This window comes from Panthera tigris, chromosome B3, assembly GCF_018350195.1.
Source record: "Panthera tigris isolate Pti1 chromosome B3, P.tigris_Pti1_mat1.1, whole genome shotgun sequence".
Taxonomy (NCBI): Eukaryota; Metazoa; Chordata; class Mammalia; order Carnivora; family Felidae; genus Panthera; species Panthera tigris.
Window position 1 is genome coordinate 135731422 of NC_056665.1, and position 14948 is coordinate 135746369.

The 14948-nt window shown below is 38.4% G+C and overlaps 1 protein-coding gene across 11 annotated transcripts in view; it reads left to right on the forward strand.

Moving 5' to 3' along the window:
* UNC79 (unc-79 homolog, NALCN channel complex subunit) overlaps positions 1-14948 on the forward strand; it is a 270072-nt gene that overhangs the window by 161742 nt on the left and 93382 nt on the right. For 10 of the 11 annotated variants that reach the window (XM_042990436.1, XM_042990435.1, XM_042990440.1 and 7 more), the window contains 5 exons: positions 218-283; positions 8531-8817; positions 11096-11278; positions 11867-12029; positions 14542-14691. In XM_042990436.1, coding sequence (XP_042846370.1) covers positions 218-283; positions 8531-8817; positions 11096-11278; positions 11867-12029; positions 14542-14691 — 849 coding nt within the window. The remainder of the gene's footprint in view (positions 1-217; positions 284-8530; positions 8818-11095; positions 11279-11866; positions 12030-14541; positions 14692-14948) is intronic. The other variant, XM_042990437.1, reaches the window with a different exon arrangement.

Here is a 14948-nt window from a genome sequence, read left to right on the forward strand (position 1 = left end):
AGATTAAGAGTTGAAATAACATTCAAGGATGTTCTTGAGATTCACATAAAACCACAAAGCTTTTGTGACTCAAACATCTCTTGTGCAACATTAATTACAAATGGGACAACGAAACTTGAACATGCCCCTTCTATCCAGTGAGTTAGCACTGAGTGTATTTTCTAGGCTCAAGTTGTTTTTAATGCTTATTTAAATAGAGTTGTTGTTGATTTTTAAGCTATGAGGTTGACCAGGCATGAGCAGTCTGCTCCAGCTCTCGGTGGGACACCCGAACAGACACCAGGTAGGTACTTCTGACGTGGAAGGGCTGTGTGCAAGTGTCCATACCCCAGGTGCACAAGGTAAAGAATGCAGTGCCTGTAACTGGACCAGAGTGCTAGATTTAGGGTTTGCAAACTGGAAGGGTCTTACCCCAGAGGCCCAAGCATTTGAGCCCCTGACATAGCAGTTCTGTCTCTCTTAACGTGGGCGGATGACTTTTTGATCCCATTCACTTTTGGTCCAGTAAGAGGTATCACATTACCTGAATATGCACTTTTTTCCCAGAGAGCCGTTATGACTAGAAGTATACATTCTGCTTATATTTGTATGTGTATTTACACATAGAAATATTATGTTCATCTATACCTGCTATAGGAAAAAACATACATTTCATTTACATTTTAAAAGGTTATACATTGGAGCCACCATCACTCACCCATCCCCCGTAGCCATCCTTGATTATTTGCGACTCTACGCGCATTTCTGTGTCTCCGAGGAAGGAGGATTTCAACTGTTTGGAAGACCATAGGATCATATTCAACTTGGTTCAGTGTAACTACCATTTGATGTCCCTTGAGAGATTACAGTTCATCATGAAGGATCGATCCTAAGGATTGAGGGGGCACTGGCAAGGCTGGGACAGATCGAATGTTGTCTGTACAAATGCCACAGTGCATTGGGAGGGTTGTGAAGGGTCTGAATACCTGCTTTTTTGTCAAAAACAAACTTGGTAATTACCACCCATTTATCATGCTTTAGAACATTTGGTTTTTCATCTAAGAATAGTTTTAAGATAAACTCTTCAGAATGGCCTCAAAAGGAAAATTTCAAGTAAGGAGGCTTTTCAAGACCGTGTATGCTAAGTGTTATAAAAAATGATGCCAGAAGGAGAGGCAGCTAGGGGTGGAGTGGGGGGGAAGAGAGAGCCCCAAAGATTCTGAATGCCAATGACAGGTGTTGGCCGGAGTGTATTTTCTCTTAAAATTGATGAGAAAGAAGGATCAGCAAGCCCTTGGCTGAGGCCCCCTACCTTGGTGTTTGCATTGCTCATGCCTCAGTTGTACTGGGATTTAAAAAAGAATAAAAGTAACAACCTCTGACCCTTAGCTTCATTACCAATGTGGAATCCATCCAGTTTCCCTACAATGAGGTCTTTTTGAGATGAGTCTTAATGCAATTTCATAAATTATCTTTTATTTTACCCCATCTTTTCTTTTTGTCATAAGTCTTAGTTGAATTAATTATTCAATTAAAGTCTCTAATTATTATTATTACCCATTTTCACAATCCAACCAAAGGACTCCTCTCACTTCTCTTTGGGGAAATGTATACATATGTTTCTTGAAGTTAAAAAAAAAAAAGCCTTCAGGGGCACCTGGGTGGCTCATTCGGTTGGGCATCCCACTCTTGATTTTGGCTCAGGTCATGACCTCAAGGTTCATGAGATGGAGCTCCTCATCGGGCTCTGCGCTGACAGTGCAGAGCCCACTTGGGATTCTCTCTCTCCCTCTCTCTCTCTCTCTCGGCACCTCCCCCTCTCTTTCTCTCAAAATAAATAAATAAACATTAAAAAAAAAAAGCCTTCAGGCCTTAATTGTCCCACTAAAAGTGACCAGATAGAAATGGGGCAGATAACAGCGTTGTTTATATTAAATATAAAGGTAAAGCTCCTGGAAAGGTAATTTATACAACACCACCATAATAAAAACTCGTTTAGATTTGGAAACAACTGGCTTAGCTTAAGAGGCCATTTCAAACTAGTTTTTCATTTTTTGCATTATTGTTTACTAGACAGTATATTTTTTACCTTGGGAGCAAAGACATGCCAGGATAATCATAAGATTATACAGGATGGTTTAAGATAGTAATTAAATGGAAACTGAAGAACTTGTTACTTGCGGGACATACTTTTGTTCCGTCCAAGTCTTGAGCTTCTCTGTGCAAGACCTCTTATTGACTGGGCCTGAAATATAGCATATGCCCTTTAATTATGCAGCAAGACTCATTTTAATTGCTGTTTAGGCTGAGCTTTTTGGCATTGGATTTGTAACTAATGGCTTTTTTATCTTAGCTTTTACATATTACACATGGCAAATTTTGCATCAGAAATACACTTGTATAGAAGGTGTACTTCACAAGGCTAGTGAAGAGCTGCATTCCTTTATGACGTTTATGAGTCAAATCAAAGACCTTTGCTCATAAATGAAATTCCCAGGAAATTATAGCTGGAAAATTAGAGGTATGTTAACATTCTCATTTTACAGAAGAGGAACCTGAAGTTCCCAGAAAGGAACACGTTTCACAAGCTGTTGGTGACAGATCTGGGTCTCAAGCCCAGGCATCTTGATCTCTGGTGCAAGGCATGCATGGTAACTGCCAACTGGAGCTCAGCACCTTTATTTAATCCTAATTGATGAAATATTCAGTTTCACCTGCTAATCTGAAATTGGTATAATTATAATTATTTATAAGGTATATTTTCACTGATTCTGTGAATACCAGGAATTACTTTTGGTGATTCAGAATACCTGTTGAATATTAATTGAATATAATATAACAGTTTGATAGGTTGTAACAGCCTACCAGTGAAAAACTAGTATCCACCCCATGTGGTCACGGGGAGCTTAATTATAACCTGTTCCTCATCCCCCAGAATAAAGAATTAAATAATGATAGGTATATAATAATAAGAATAACATTTCATATATGTATAGTACCTCTTTACTAAGAGGGTTTTTAATATGAATAATCTAATTTTGATTTCACAATTCTGGATATGTATAAAGTATTATTATTATTAATTTTGCTTTACATGTAGATATGAAAACTGAGGTCCTCAGAGATTAAGTAATTCTGCTTAGATAATTTGCTCAAGATCACACATAACTAACTAGTTGGAGACTAATGCTTGAGTTCAAGAGACTTGATTTGCTTTCTCTCCACTATAACTACCTCTTGATGCATTGATGTTAGGGTGTTCCTGCCTTGTACCACATAAAGACTAGTCTGGTTATGGAGCTAACCTGGGCATTCATTTCTGCTACAGTGTGCCTTAAGGTCATGAGCGTCCACACCAAAAGAACTTCCCATTTAGGATCCCCAGATTGATCTAGAAGTATCCTAATCCCTAAAGCAACATGGGTACTCTCATTTCTACTCCAGCCTGCAGAGAGATCTTGAGATCTCTTGGTCTGAATTTGTATCAACAAGAGAAGGTGTCCAATGCTACGTAGCATTGGTAAAACTCTCTTGTATGGGCCTCTCCTGCCCACCCCCCCCCCTTTAGTGTCCCAGCCTAAAACTCCAAATTACTTCTTTGGAAGTAATTTGGAAGGGCTCTCTCTTTTCTTTCTAGAGGTGGTTAATAACTCACATCTTCACTAACTTGCAAAATGCCTATTGATCATTAAGAGCCAGTAACTCAAAGAGAACAGTTATTTTTATAGGAATGCCCTGTTTGAAATAATCATTTTGGGAAATGATAGTTTCTATTGAACAAACATTTATTGGCCACCTGCAATACTAGGAAATATGAAGAATGCAAAGACACATCAGAAATTTTTATATTCTCAACTTGCTTATAGTCAAGTAAGGGAGATAAAGGATGAACATAAGTAAGCTCTCTTCCAGAGTGAATGTGACAGTGCTACAGGTTGGTTCACATCAGGTACAGCAGGAAGAGACTTGGGGGGCAACAGCCAGGCCTTGACTGGTGGATAGGGTGGGAAGTCATGGATGTGAGATAGGAAGAGGCAAAGGCAAGGATGGGGAGCACATGACAATATGGAGTTAGTCACTGGCCCCAGCTTTACAGCCCTTTTGTGGCTGTGCACACACACAACAGAACTGTGAATGAAGCTCTAAGTTGGGTTGATGGGCCAGGGAGATCGATGAGGTGGTGTCATTAGAACTACCAACATAATACACACTCATTTACAGTGCTTGATCATTGGTTTCTCTGAACAAATGCAGAGCAAGCTCATGGAAGTGTGCTTCCTTCCTCTACCTAATTGTCACTTGTTGGCTTGACAGGGGGGTCAGTGAGTCCACTTACACAGAAGAATATTCCCTATTTCCCTAGCCACTTCCTTGCTGTTTGGGGACCTCATCAGTTTTTTTTCCTATATAGAAGAAGTATTTATTAGAGATATTTATTTGAATTCAGTGTACTGAGACACTTAGGAATAATAAGCATCTAGTATATGTCAGAACCTGCCCCATATTCTGTGAGCGGTATAAAAATGGGTAAGACATAGCATTCACTTTCAAAGAGCCTTTGTTCCCATAAGGGAAATAGGCAAATGAGTAAATAAAAAGTTCTGCCTTATCAAAAAGAATAAAATCTTGCCATTTGCAACTATGTGGCTGGAACTAGGGGGTATTATGCTAAGAGAAATTAGTCAGTCAGAGAAAGACAAATATCATATGACTTCACTCATATGGGAACTTTAAGACACAGAAGAGATGAACATAAGGGAAGGGAAGCAAAAATAATATAAAAACAGGGAGGGGGACAAAACATAAGAGACTCTTAAATAGAGAGAACAAACAGAGGGTTACTGGAGGGGATGTGGGAGAGGGGATGGGCTAAATGGGTAAGGGGCATTAAGGAGTCTACTCCTGAAATCATTGTTGCACTATATGCTAACTAATTTGGATGTAAAAAAAAAAAAAGTTCTGCCTTGCAGTTTGCCACATGAGAGTTAGGAAATGATAATGGAAATTTCCCCCCATTCTTCTCTCCCATCTTCCCTCTTCTCTTGTCTTTGGGGATTTATAGAATTTAGGGATCACACCCTAAATTCTGAGAGGCTGAGAGGAGGGTGGGGATATGTAGTAAGAATGGCTTCTGAGATTCATAGGATGAGATTGGCTGGGGTTGGGAGTGCTGGGAGAGTATATCACCCTGAGCAAAGATACAAGGGTGGGAAAGTATTGGCTATGTTCTGAGATCCACATGTAGCCCAGCTTGTAAGAATGTTGACCGTTTGGGGTGGAGTAATAGGAGATAAGTCTGGAAAAGCAGATCCTGATCCTGCCTGGTTTCAAATCATCAAATAAAATTATATTACACTTTGGAGTTTCAATCAGTTGTGCCACTCTGTGGACAGATTATGATGGAAACAGTCCATGATAAATTTATGGTAGGAGTAACTCTGCCTCATGATTATAAAGATACTTAATTTTTCTTTAGAGAAATGGTAAAAGCAAAAATTCAATACGTTAAATCTCCATAGTTAAAAACAGATACAGGAATTTCATAGACTATGATGCAAAACTAGAATTCCAAAGTGTTTTAATTGTCACATCTTAGAGAAAATATCATAGTCCTTCAGTTTTAAAATGGAAATTTCATACCCTTTGTAGATAACTAAGCCAGTAATACTGTCCTTATCAATAAAGAAAACTCCAGCTTTTCTAAGCTCATTTTTCTTAGGGATTTGATTAAGGAAACCTTTTTTTTTTTTTTTTTTTTTTTTTTTATGGAGAGTGTCCCAGTGACAAACTTATGCTGTTGTAAAGAAAGATAATAGACACGGCATAGACTTGCAAAGCCCACACTAGAGGAGTAAATTTTGGATTGAAAGATTTTTTTTTTCCACTTTATGAAAAAGTTTCATCAACTATTTCTTTTTTTTTTCTTCAGTACATTTAATGGTTAAAGATCACTCGTTATTGATTATTCAGGGGAAGCAAAGAAAGAGCAGCAAACTTAAAACTAAAACACTGAAGATCAATGAAGATATATTTCAAATGAAAATAGGGCATTCGTGAAGTGGTACTTAATCGTTAGGAAAATAGGATTTGACCAGAAAGGTTAGGTTACATACTTTTTAAATGAACGTCTACTTACAATGGGAAGGGTTTTGAAATATTTAAAAGATGAAGTCTGATGATTTGTTTTCTAGACCTGAACTAGGATGGAATGATATGAGGAGCCAGTGTCTTAGTTCAGCCTTGTTTGGAACCCCCTTACTTCTGTATTGAGGTCCCTGGATACTTAGGGCCATAAACAAAGAGTGACTCCTTCGCAAACGCTCCTTTGTTCCATTTTTAACACGGGGATTTTGGAGTCTAGCCAGTCCGAACTTGGAGGTGGCTTCACAGGATAGTGATACAAAGTCCCTTAAATTTTGCCCCCACCCCCCACCCCCAGCTGAAATAAATTGAGGAATGGAGCTATATTGTAACAGCCATCACTTGCTGTTACAATAACATTGAACCCTGCAGGGAGCCTACATTCTCACACTTGTGACATTCTTGGCCTGATCTTGCCCAAAGCAATAATTCCTTCTAGTTGTAAAGTAATAGTCTGGAGAAGAAGAATAGTCTGGACAAGATTAAATATTTTTCAATGCCGGAAAGATGGTTCTCTAAACTTTTCCTATTTTGTTTTATGAGGATTTACATAGGTATTGCTTTTGGTCTGATCTTCTATTTCAGACATTTAATTTAATTGTAATATACAGCAATGTTTCACATTTCTGGCCTCTTGGTAAAATAGGGTGTTCCACATAAATGACTTATTTTTTCCTGATGGCTGATGTGTGCCTCATAAATAATGGTGTTAGCAAATTATTGATCACTGTCATTGATGCATATAGAACACTGTAATAAACAGTCCTTAGGTTTTATAGGAATAGTTTTTGGTGAAACCTTCTCTAAAGTACATTGCACACATTTACTCTTCATACATAGACTCTACGACATAGAAAATGTTAATGTCCTAAGGTCCTATTGAAGTTTGTCGGGTGGTTTCCCCTAAATGAGAGGCTCTTAGACTTAGTTGACAATGTTGCTGTTCACCACTGCCAATGACCCCTTCTCAGTATATCACTCTTGAACAGACAGACATTATTCTGGGCATCTGGGGAAAACTAGACAGCCAAGCTTGTTACCTCACTTCTAAACTAGTAAATTCTGAAGTTGACATTACTTTCATGCCACTGCTCTAGGGAGGTGTTTGGCCTTGAGACAGCTGGTTTCCTCAGTCCCCAGAAGTAGTATTTCCTCTTTCTCGTTTCTGTTGGGTGTGTCCTGAAAGATCGAGACTTGGCCAAATTAGTTGAGGAGTTAATGGATATAAATTACTACCTACCTCCTCTTTGTAGCCTTCATCCCACAATTATACCAGATATAATCAAGGTCTGGTTTATAATGGTTTGTAACCAAAGCCTGTCATTGTTTAGCAGAACTTTTCTGGCAGAATGAGAGACGAGAGTGCTGGTGTGTGTCACCTAAGCCACCAGGCAAAAACCTTGTTTTCAACTGAGAGATTCTGATGTTGCCTGTCAAAGAAAGGGCACGAATTCAAACCCCAAATAACCCTTGAATAAGGCCCCAAACATAAATATAGAAGAGCTAATCTCACTCTTCCTTCACCAAAAGTCCCAAACCAAGCCAGATCAGAAGAGGCAGAAAAACAAGTGGAGACAGGGTATAATTTTTGACTTTGAAAAATAACAGAGACAAAGTCAGTGTCAGGGAGCTGCTCAGATACAATTATTTGTTAGGTTAAGAGTAAGTCAAGGACTGAGGTATTTTTTCTTTCCATGTAAACTCTCAGCTCACCTTCATGTGATACTTTTCTGTTTTCAAAAGCTCATGCTTCTTTCTTTCTGTCTGTCCCCTCCCTTATATGTTTCTCATTACATATAGCAGGGACTATAATTTATTATTTATAACTTTGGCTATATCCTTCAAAGAGCACACACTGCTAATATCTCAGCATTTGGAAAACTTTACTCCCCCCCCCCGCCCCCCCAACCAGCCGATTGATGAACATATCTGAATTGAGATAATAGTTTAAACAAAATAACTCAGTGGATGTTTTTGTGCTCAGTGGATTTTAGGATATTATTTTTGTGGTTATCTTTATGTGCTTATTTTACAAAGCTGGAAGAGAAACTTATCTTTATCATTGAGGATAAAACTTTGCCAAGAGACTTAAAAAATTGCTAAATACAAAGCTTATTTAGGTATTTTTATTGCTGTTCAAAGATAACCATGCTTTCTGGTACCTTATTTTTATTTCTATTCCCTTATTACTCCCAAATTACTTGGTCGTGGATGGACACAATAACGTCCACCCCTGGACTAATGCTTTGCTCGGTAGCCATAGTTTGCCTTTAAATTTGTCCAGAACAGACCCTTTCAATATTTAGTGGAAGCAGCTAGAATGGTGCTTTATCGACACCATTTAGTGTGATTTTAGTGTGAACTTCCCTGTGAGGGAGCCACTCACTGATGGCCTTTCTTGCACTGACAGGACAACAGTCTCCTGAGAATGACAACACCATCAAGGACTTGCTCCCCGAAGATGCTGGGATCGACCACCAGACAGTTCACCAGCTGATCACAGTGCTCATGAAGTTCATGGCCAAGGACGAGAGCAGTGCCGAGTCAGACATCAGCAGTGCGAAGGCCTTCAACACAGTCAAGAGGCACCTGTACGTCTTACTCGGCTATGACCAACAGGAAGGTTGCTTCATGATCGCACCTCAAAAAATGCGCCTGTCTACTTGCTTTAATGCGTTTATTGCAGGAATTGCCCAAGTAAGTGTAAGCTTTCAGGAGCCCTATTGTTGGCGTTTTAGGAGAAGCAAGTCATTAAGTTCCATTTGGCCAACGTTGGTTTTGTGTAAAGGTTTACACAAGTCACTTTATCAGGTAGGGGTGTGTGGAAAGGAGTATGAGATGAGTAAGACTTACAGGGAGTATAGAATTTTGGGGTGGGGGCAGGAGTGAAACATACCTAACATAAAATTTACCATTTTAGCCATTTTTAAGTATATAATTCAGTGGCATTAAGTGTATTTGCATTGTTATGTAACCACTATCCATCTCTAGAACTTTTTCATTATCCTAAACTGAAACTCTACCCATTAAACAGTAAGGGAGTGTAGAATTTTTGTTTATGGGTTTTTAAAAATCTCGTATCTTTTTTGGCCTCAAGTGGAGAATTGAGTTAATCATACGACTTACTCCATGTTACGTTATCATCACTGGCTTTTTCCGTGTTGTCTCTTACTGCTAACTGCTGAATTTTACACCGTGGTGTACGTTTACCATGCTTTAACTATCCAGTCCCCCCGTGATGGATAGTCATTCCCCCAGTGATGGACACTCATATTGCTCCCATCTCCTCACCACTCCATACAGCTCAGCAGTGAACATCCTGCACACGTATCTTATCCACCACTGTGAGAATTCCTTTCAGATACGGATAGAGGGCAGAATTAATGTTATTATTGGGTATATGTATGCCTAATTTGACCAGTGCTACAAATCTCACTCTCCAGAACCAATCTGCAACGGGTGTCGAACATGGGGCTAGAGAGAAATTGCTATGAATTTCAACTCTGCCACTGTTATTAACTGTTATGGCCTTAGGCATCCCCTGCTTCTTTGCTCATTAGTAACAGATTTTTGTTTTTGAAAGATTAGAGACACCATATTGCAAAGCCTTTAATCAGTGCCTGTCTCATGGTAGGAGCTCAGTGATGGTAGCTTTTATCAATTAGTTCAAATAGATTGTAATATAATGAACACAGATAAGCAAATTGGCAGCAATATGTACGTAGTTGTCTTTTGCTGATCCTGGTAACTAGACGGATCAACCCGAATACTCAGTTGTTTATGATGAAGGGATCCTCCATTTCAGGTCCAGACTCCCCTCCCTTCCTCTTTTCTTCCCTCACTACTCTCTTTTTTAAAAAAAAAAAAAAATGTTTTTAAGTTTATTTTGAAAGTGAGAGAGCACAAGCAGGGGAGGGGCAGAGAGAAGGAGAGACAGAATCCCAAGCAGGCTCTGCACTGTCAGTGCAGAGCCCGATACAGGGCTCAAACTCATGAACCCTGAGATCATGACCTCAGCTGAGATCAAGCGTTGGACGCTTAATGGACTGTGCCACCCTGGCACCCCCTACTCTCTTTCTATATTTATATTATGCATATTTATTTTAATAAAGCAAAAGATTAAATACGAATCTCCAGGAAACCCATGACAAAATAAGTCACTAACATTTTGGTGTATACTGCTGGCTCCAAATTTATATACATTCGTATATACATATATACATGTATACGCGCACATATTTTCTACAATAATGGGATCATATTATACATGTGGATAAATATACGTAACCTCTTTTAAACTTTATTATGAAGTTGATATCATGTAAATAAATTTGTATCATATCCCATTTAATGGCTACATAGTGTTGTCATACAAACAATCTTTCACTTAACTAATCTCGTATTGTTGACTATGGAGGTTATTTTCAAATTTGGAGTGACTATAAGGCTGGATATCTTTATGTATACATCTTGCAACACTTGTCTGATTTTTTCCTTAAGATTTATTTAAATCTGTATTGGGGGCTGTAAGTACCTTTTCTTACTTCTGAATAGATATTGCTAACTTGCTCTCCTGAAAGGCTGTGTTGAATAATACTCTTGCCAGTGACATCTGAGAATGCCTGTTTTCCCCAGTGATTACCAATAGTGGGTGTTTTAATTGATTCTAGTTTAATTCTAGTTAATAGTTTAATAGGACATTTTAATAGATAAAATTTTATTTTTAATTCATAGTTTAGTGGATACATTAAACAATTAGATAATTAAGTGGATTCAAATGATTTTAATTTACAAGTTTTTTATTTCTTGTAGGGTTTAACATTTCCCATTCTTTGTTCATTGGCCATTACTGTTAATATTTTGTGAAATGCCTTTTAAATATTTTGCCTATTGTTCTGATGGTTCAAATTTTCCTTTAGGCTTGCGAACATTCTTTACAGCTTTCCTTCAGTTACTAGTATTTTTCCTCTTTCAGGTTATGGACTATAACATTAACTTGGGCAAACACCTTCTCCCCTTGGTGGTTCAGGTGCTCAAATACTGCTCTTGTCCTCAGCTACGGCATTATTTCCAACAGCCACCTCGTTGTTCCCTCTGGTCCCTAAAACCTCACATCCGGCAGATGTGGTTGAAGGCCTTGCTTGTCATCCTTTACAAGGTGAGTGGCTGTCGTCACTCCTTTTTAGGGTGCAATGATTCTCTTAGAGAGGAGAACACTGAAGAGATCTAATTTGAGAATTTTGTAGGAGAGTAATTTGACCTTCAGAGAAGGAATCATGATGTACAATTAGTGTTGAGAAGTCAAAATCCATGGGAATAGAAATAGAAATAGAGACCAAGCCAGTGGAGGTGCTACAAATGTCAAAAACAAAAAATAACAAACTGTAGGCTACTGAGATCAACAATCTCTGTTTATGGTCAGAATCTCAGATTTTATCTTTGTTTTAATTATTATGTCAGAAAACAAAGAAAATATTTAAAATTGCATTCATGCCAGAGAATTTCCTTGAAAGGAATTGTAACTGTGAACTGGCACGCATTGCCGTCTGGGGTTTGGTACAAGTAGAAGGGAATGTGATCCCTTGTCAAAATAAGACCATAATAAAAACTTAACGGTTTTGCTTTTCTGTATATTTCTTTTTATCACCCCGAGAAGTACTGAGAAAAACATCCAGCAAGATCAAGTGGAAAAACTTACCCTTCAAAATAACTGTTTATATTTTTCTCCCTCCATTTTATTGAGCAGTATCCATACCGAGACTGCGATATCAGCAAGGTCCTGCTGCATCTGATTCACATAACAGTCAATACACTCAATGCACAGTATCATAGCTGCAAGCCCCATGCCACGGCAGGACCTTTGTACAGTGACAACAGTAACATAAGCAGATACAGCGAAAAAGAAAAAGGTACTTTACCTATCTCAATTCTACCCCAAACTTAGCTTGAATATGTAATACATTTCTGGACAATGTTTTTCAGGAGATAGTGGAACGCCCCCTGGTATCATTCTGGAATCAAAAAACCGCCTACTGCTTCGTTAACGTTCCGACTTTCCTATGAATGTTGCTGCTTTAATTTTTTTTTTAAATGAGCATTCCAGAGAAATAACTGATATGCTTCTAAAGCCCATTTCATGAGAAATGTGTTGTAAAAAAAAAAAATTGTCGGCAGTTTGGTTAAGTAGCCTTTGTAAGCCTTTTCCTGTGCGTTGGAAGCATCTTGTTTTGGGCTGTGAAGTACATCTTGGTCAGCACTCCGTGGAACCATGAGCCATAATCTTGTCGTCTCTAGTTTCCTCCTGAACTTTGTGCTCACAGATTTGAATGGAATCTAAATTCGCTCAATTGCTTCTTCCTAGCCTCCTTGTTCAGTAAGAATTGATTTACGGCAACTGAAATGCAATTTTTGCTGCGTGGGTTTAAATTATTTCCAGTATCAACACTTTTTATATTGATAGCTTTTCTGCAAAGAAGGCAGTAGAATGAAACTTTAGATAGAGTAAAATCCCAGCCTGGATGTTTTCAGATGAGAGATGAAGAACCAAGGTGTATGTCTTTAGTGCAAGTCACAAGGTGTCTAGACTTGTAAAAGGTGACATCATCTAATCTAATCCTGGGAGAAGGCCAAGCACCCCATGACCCTTTGTGTAGATTCTGACTTGTTAGGACTGCTCTGGAAATACCTCACTAGGATGGATTGGACCAGTGTTCATTTATTGCTGAAAGGTCCAAGAATCTAGGTTGGCCGTAGACGGGAACTGTGAGACCGAAGTTCTTTAAGTTCTGGTAGCACTCCAATCCTTCCTGAAGAATATCTTGTCTACCAGCTTTGGTCCTAGTTTCTGGAAAATTGGATAGACTCAATTAAACTACAGAGGTCCTCAATCTGGGCTCAGCATTTGGGCCAGTCTCACATGAGCCTTTCTGAATGGGAGGAGCCATCTTGAAGTCCTTCCATCTCTCATTCAGTATGTTTTGAGAATTATTTCAAAATTACCTAATGGAAGTCACATAACTATTTCCTTGAAAACTGTATTTTTCTAAAGGGAATATATTTTTTAAAGGATGTAAAGAAATAGAACAGATCATTGTGTGGCATCTCCCCAGAAACATGGGGATCTGATAGGCTTTGTCTTCTTTGCAGACGTTTTGTATCATTTTGATCATTAACACTTAGTTATTATTTGACCCAAAGAGATTAGTATGATTATCTATCATCTGCTGCTTCAAATTTCATTTAGTGGTAGAGTCTTGTGTCTTAGGACAGGATTAATGCTTAAAATTTGGCTCTCTCTTGTACTCCCCGAATGCTCAAGGAATCTTAAATCGCTATAATACACCCGAGCCTTATTTTGTCATATGGGTAGACATAAAAATAGGCCAAGTACTATGATTTCAGTGACATTCACCTTGACTAGTAGGTTAATTATGTTTATTGTGGTATTAAATGCATTTTTGTAGTGTTTTGTTTTGTTTTGTTTTGCTGCTTTGTATAGGGCTTTGGCTTTTCCAAAGGATGAAAGAAGAAAATTTATCAACTGAACTTTGTGGGTTGCAACATGGCAACCCTTTCCTCATTAATATGTTTTTGGGTTTATCTTTGATTTAAAAGTAGCTAAATAGGGATAAAAGAGTACCAGAAATAATCTTGCTAGGCACTCTAAGTGACAGGTTTGTTTACGGAGCCTCAGGATCATCGGCGTCAAAGAGGCTTTCTAGGATTCATAACAGTTACACATGGCAAACTCCCCAGAGAAGGGTCTTACTTTAATAGGGGGGAATGTTATTTTCTGTTTTCTTTTTCCTTTGTTTACTCTTTCAGTCCATACTCATTTGTGGAGCTTTTGAAATGACCAGTGGCTTCTCTAAGCTTTTTCTGTGTGTCGTGTGTCTCATTACCAAATGTAGAGTACAGTATTTTGCATTCACAAAGTATAAGGTGCATGTACTGTTAGGCTGTGTCTATGCCAGTTCTCAAATCCCAGGAAGGCATATGTTTTTGGAAAGGGCAAGACCTACTCATTGTGTTGAATTCTCTTTTGCCAAATTAGCCTGAAAATTCACCCAAAGCAGGCATGTTCAAGGAGTGTCACAGATTCCCGAAATGTATGCGTTATCCGATTTTAAGAGCATTGGAAAAGTGTCCCCACGAAGGCCCTATTAGAATATTGAGATGCCTCTCTTGAAAGTGCTGCCAGTTGTCACATGGGAAATGAGAGCCACCTTGTAACAGGTTGCTCTGTCAACATTTGGATAATTTGACATCTGGATGAAATACCAAGCTGTGGCCAGAACTTGAGCTGGTGTAGAAACCACCTCAGACTTTGTTCCCTCATGCTTTCGTTGAAATGCTTGTGTAGACACAGCCTAAGAGAGAATAACCTCCTAAGTGTAATTTTGACTTTCTCTCCCCAATTAGAAGAAGATAGTGTTTTTGATGAATCTGATATTCATGATACACCTACTGGACCCTGCAATAAAGAGTCTCAAACTTTTTTTGCAAGATTGAAAAGAATAGGCGGCAGCAAAATGGTGAAATATCAGCCGGTTGAGATGAATGTTCAGAGAAGTATGAATTTTTTCCTCTTAGTAATTTTATGCAGAAATGTTGTACTCTACCGTTTGTTTGGGGTGAAATCTTAATTTTATTATGTTACTACACATTTTAATACTGTTGATTTTATATATATGTATGCACAAACAGTATATATATATATGCATTTATATATATACGTGACTGGATGGATACATCATTAACGTCATGATCGTCTTAGAGGGCCATTGCTTGATTTGATTTGTTGCAAAATGTTTGCTTCTCTTCCACAC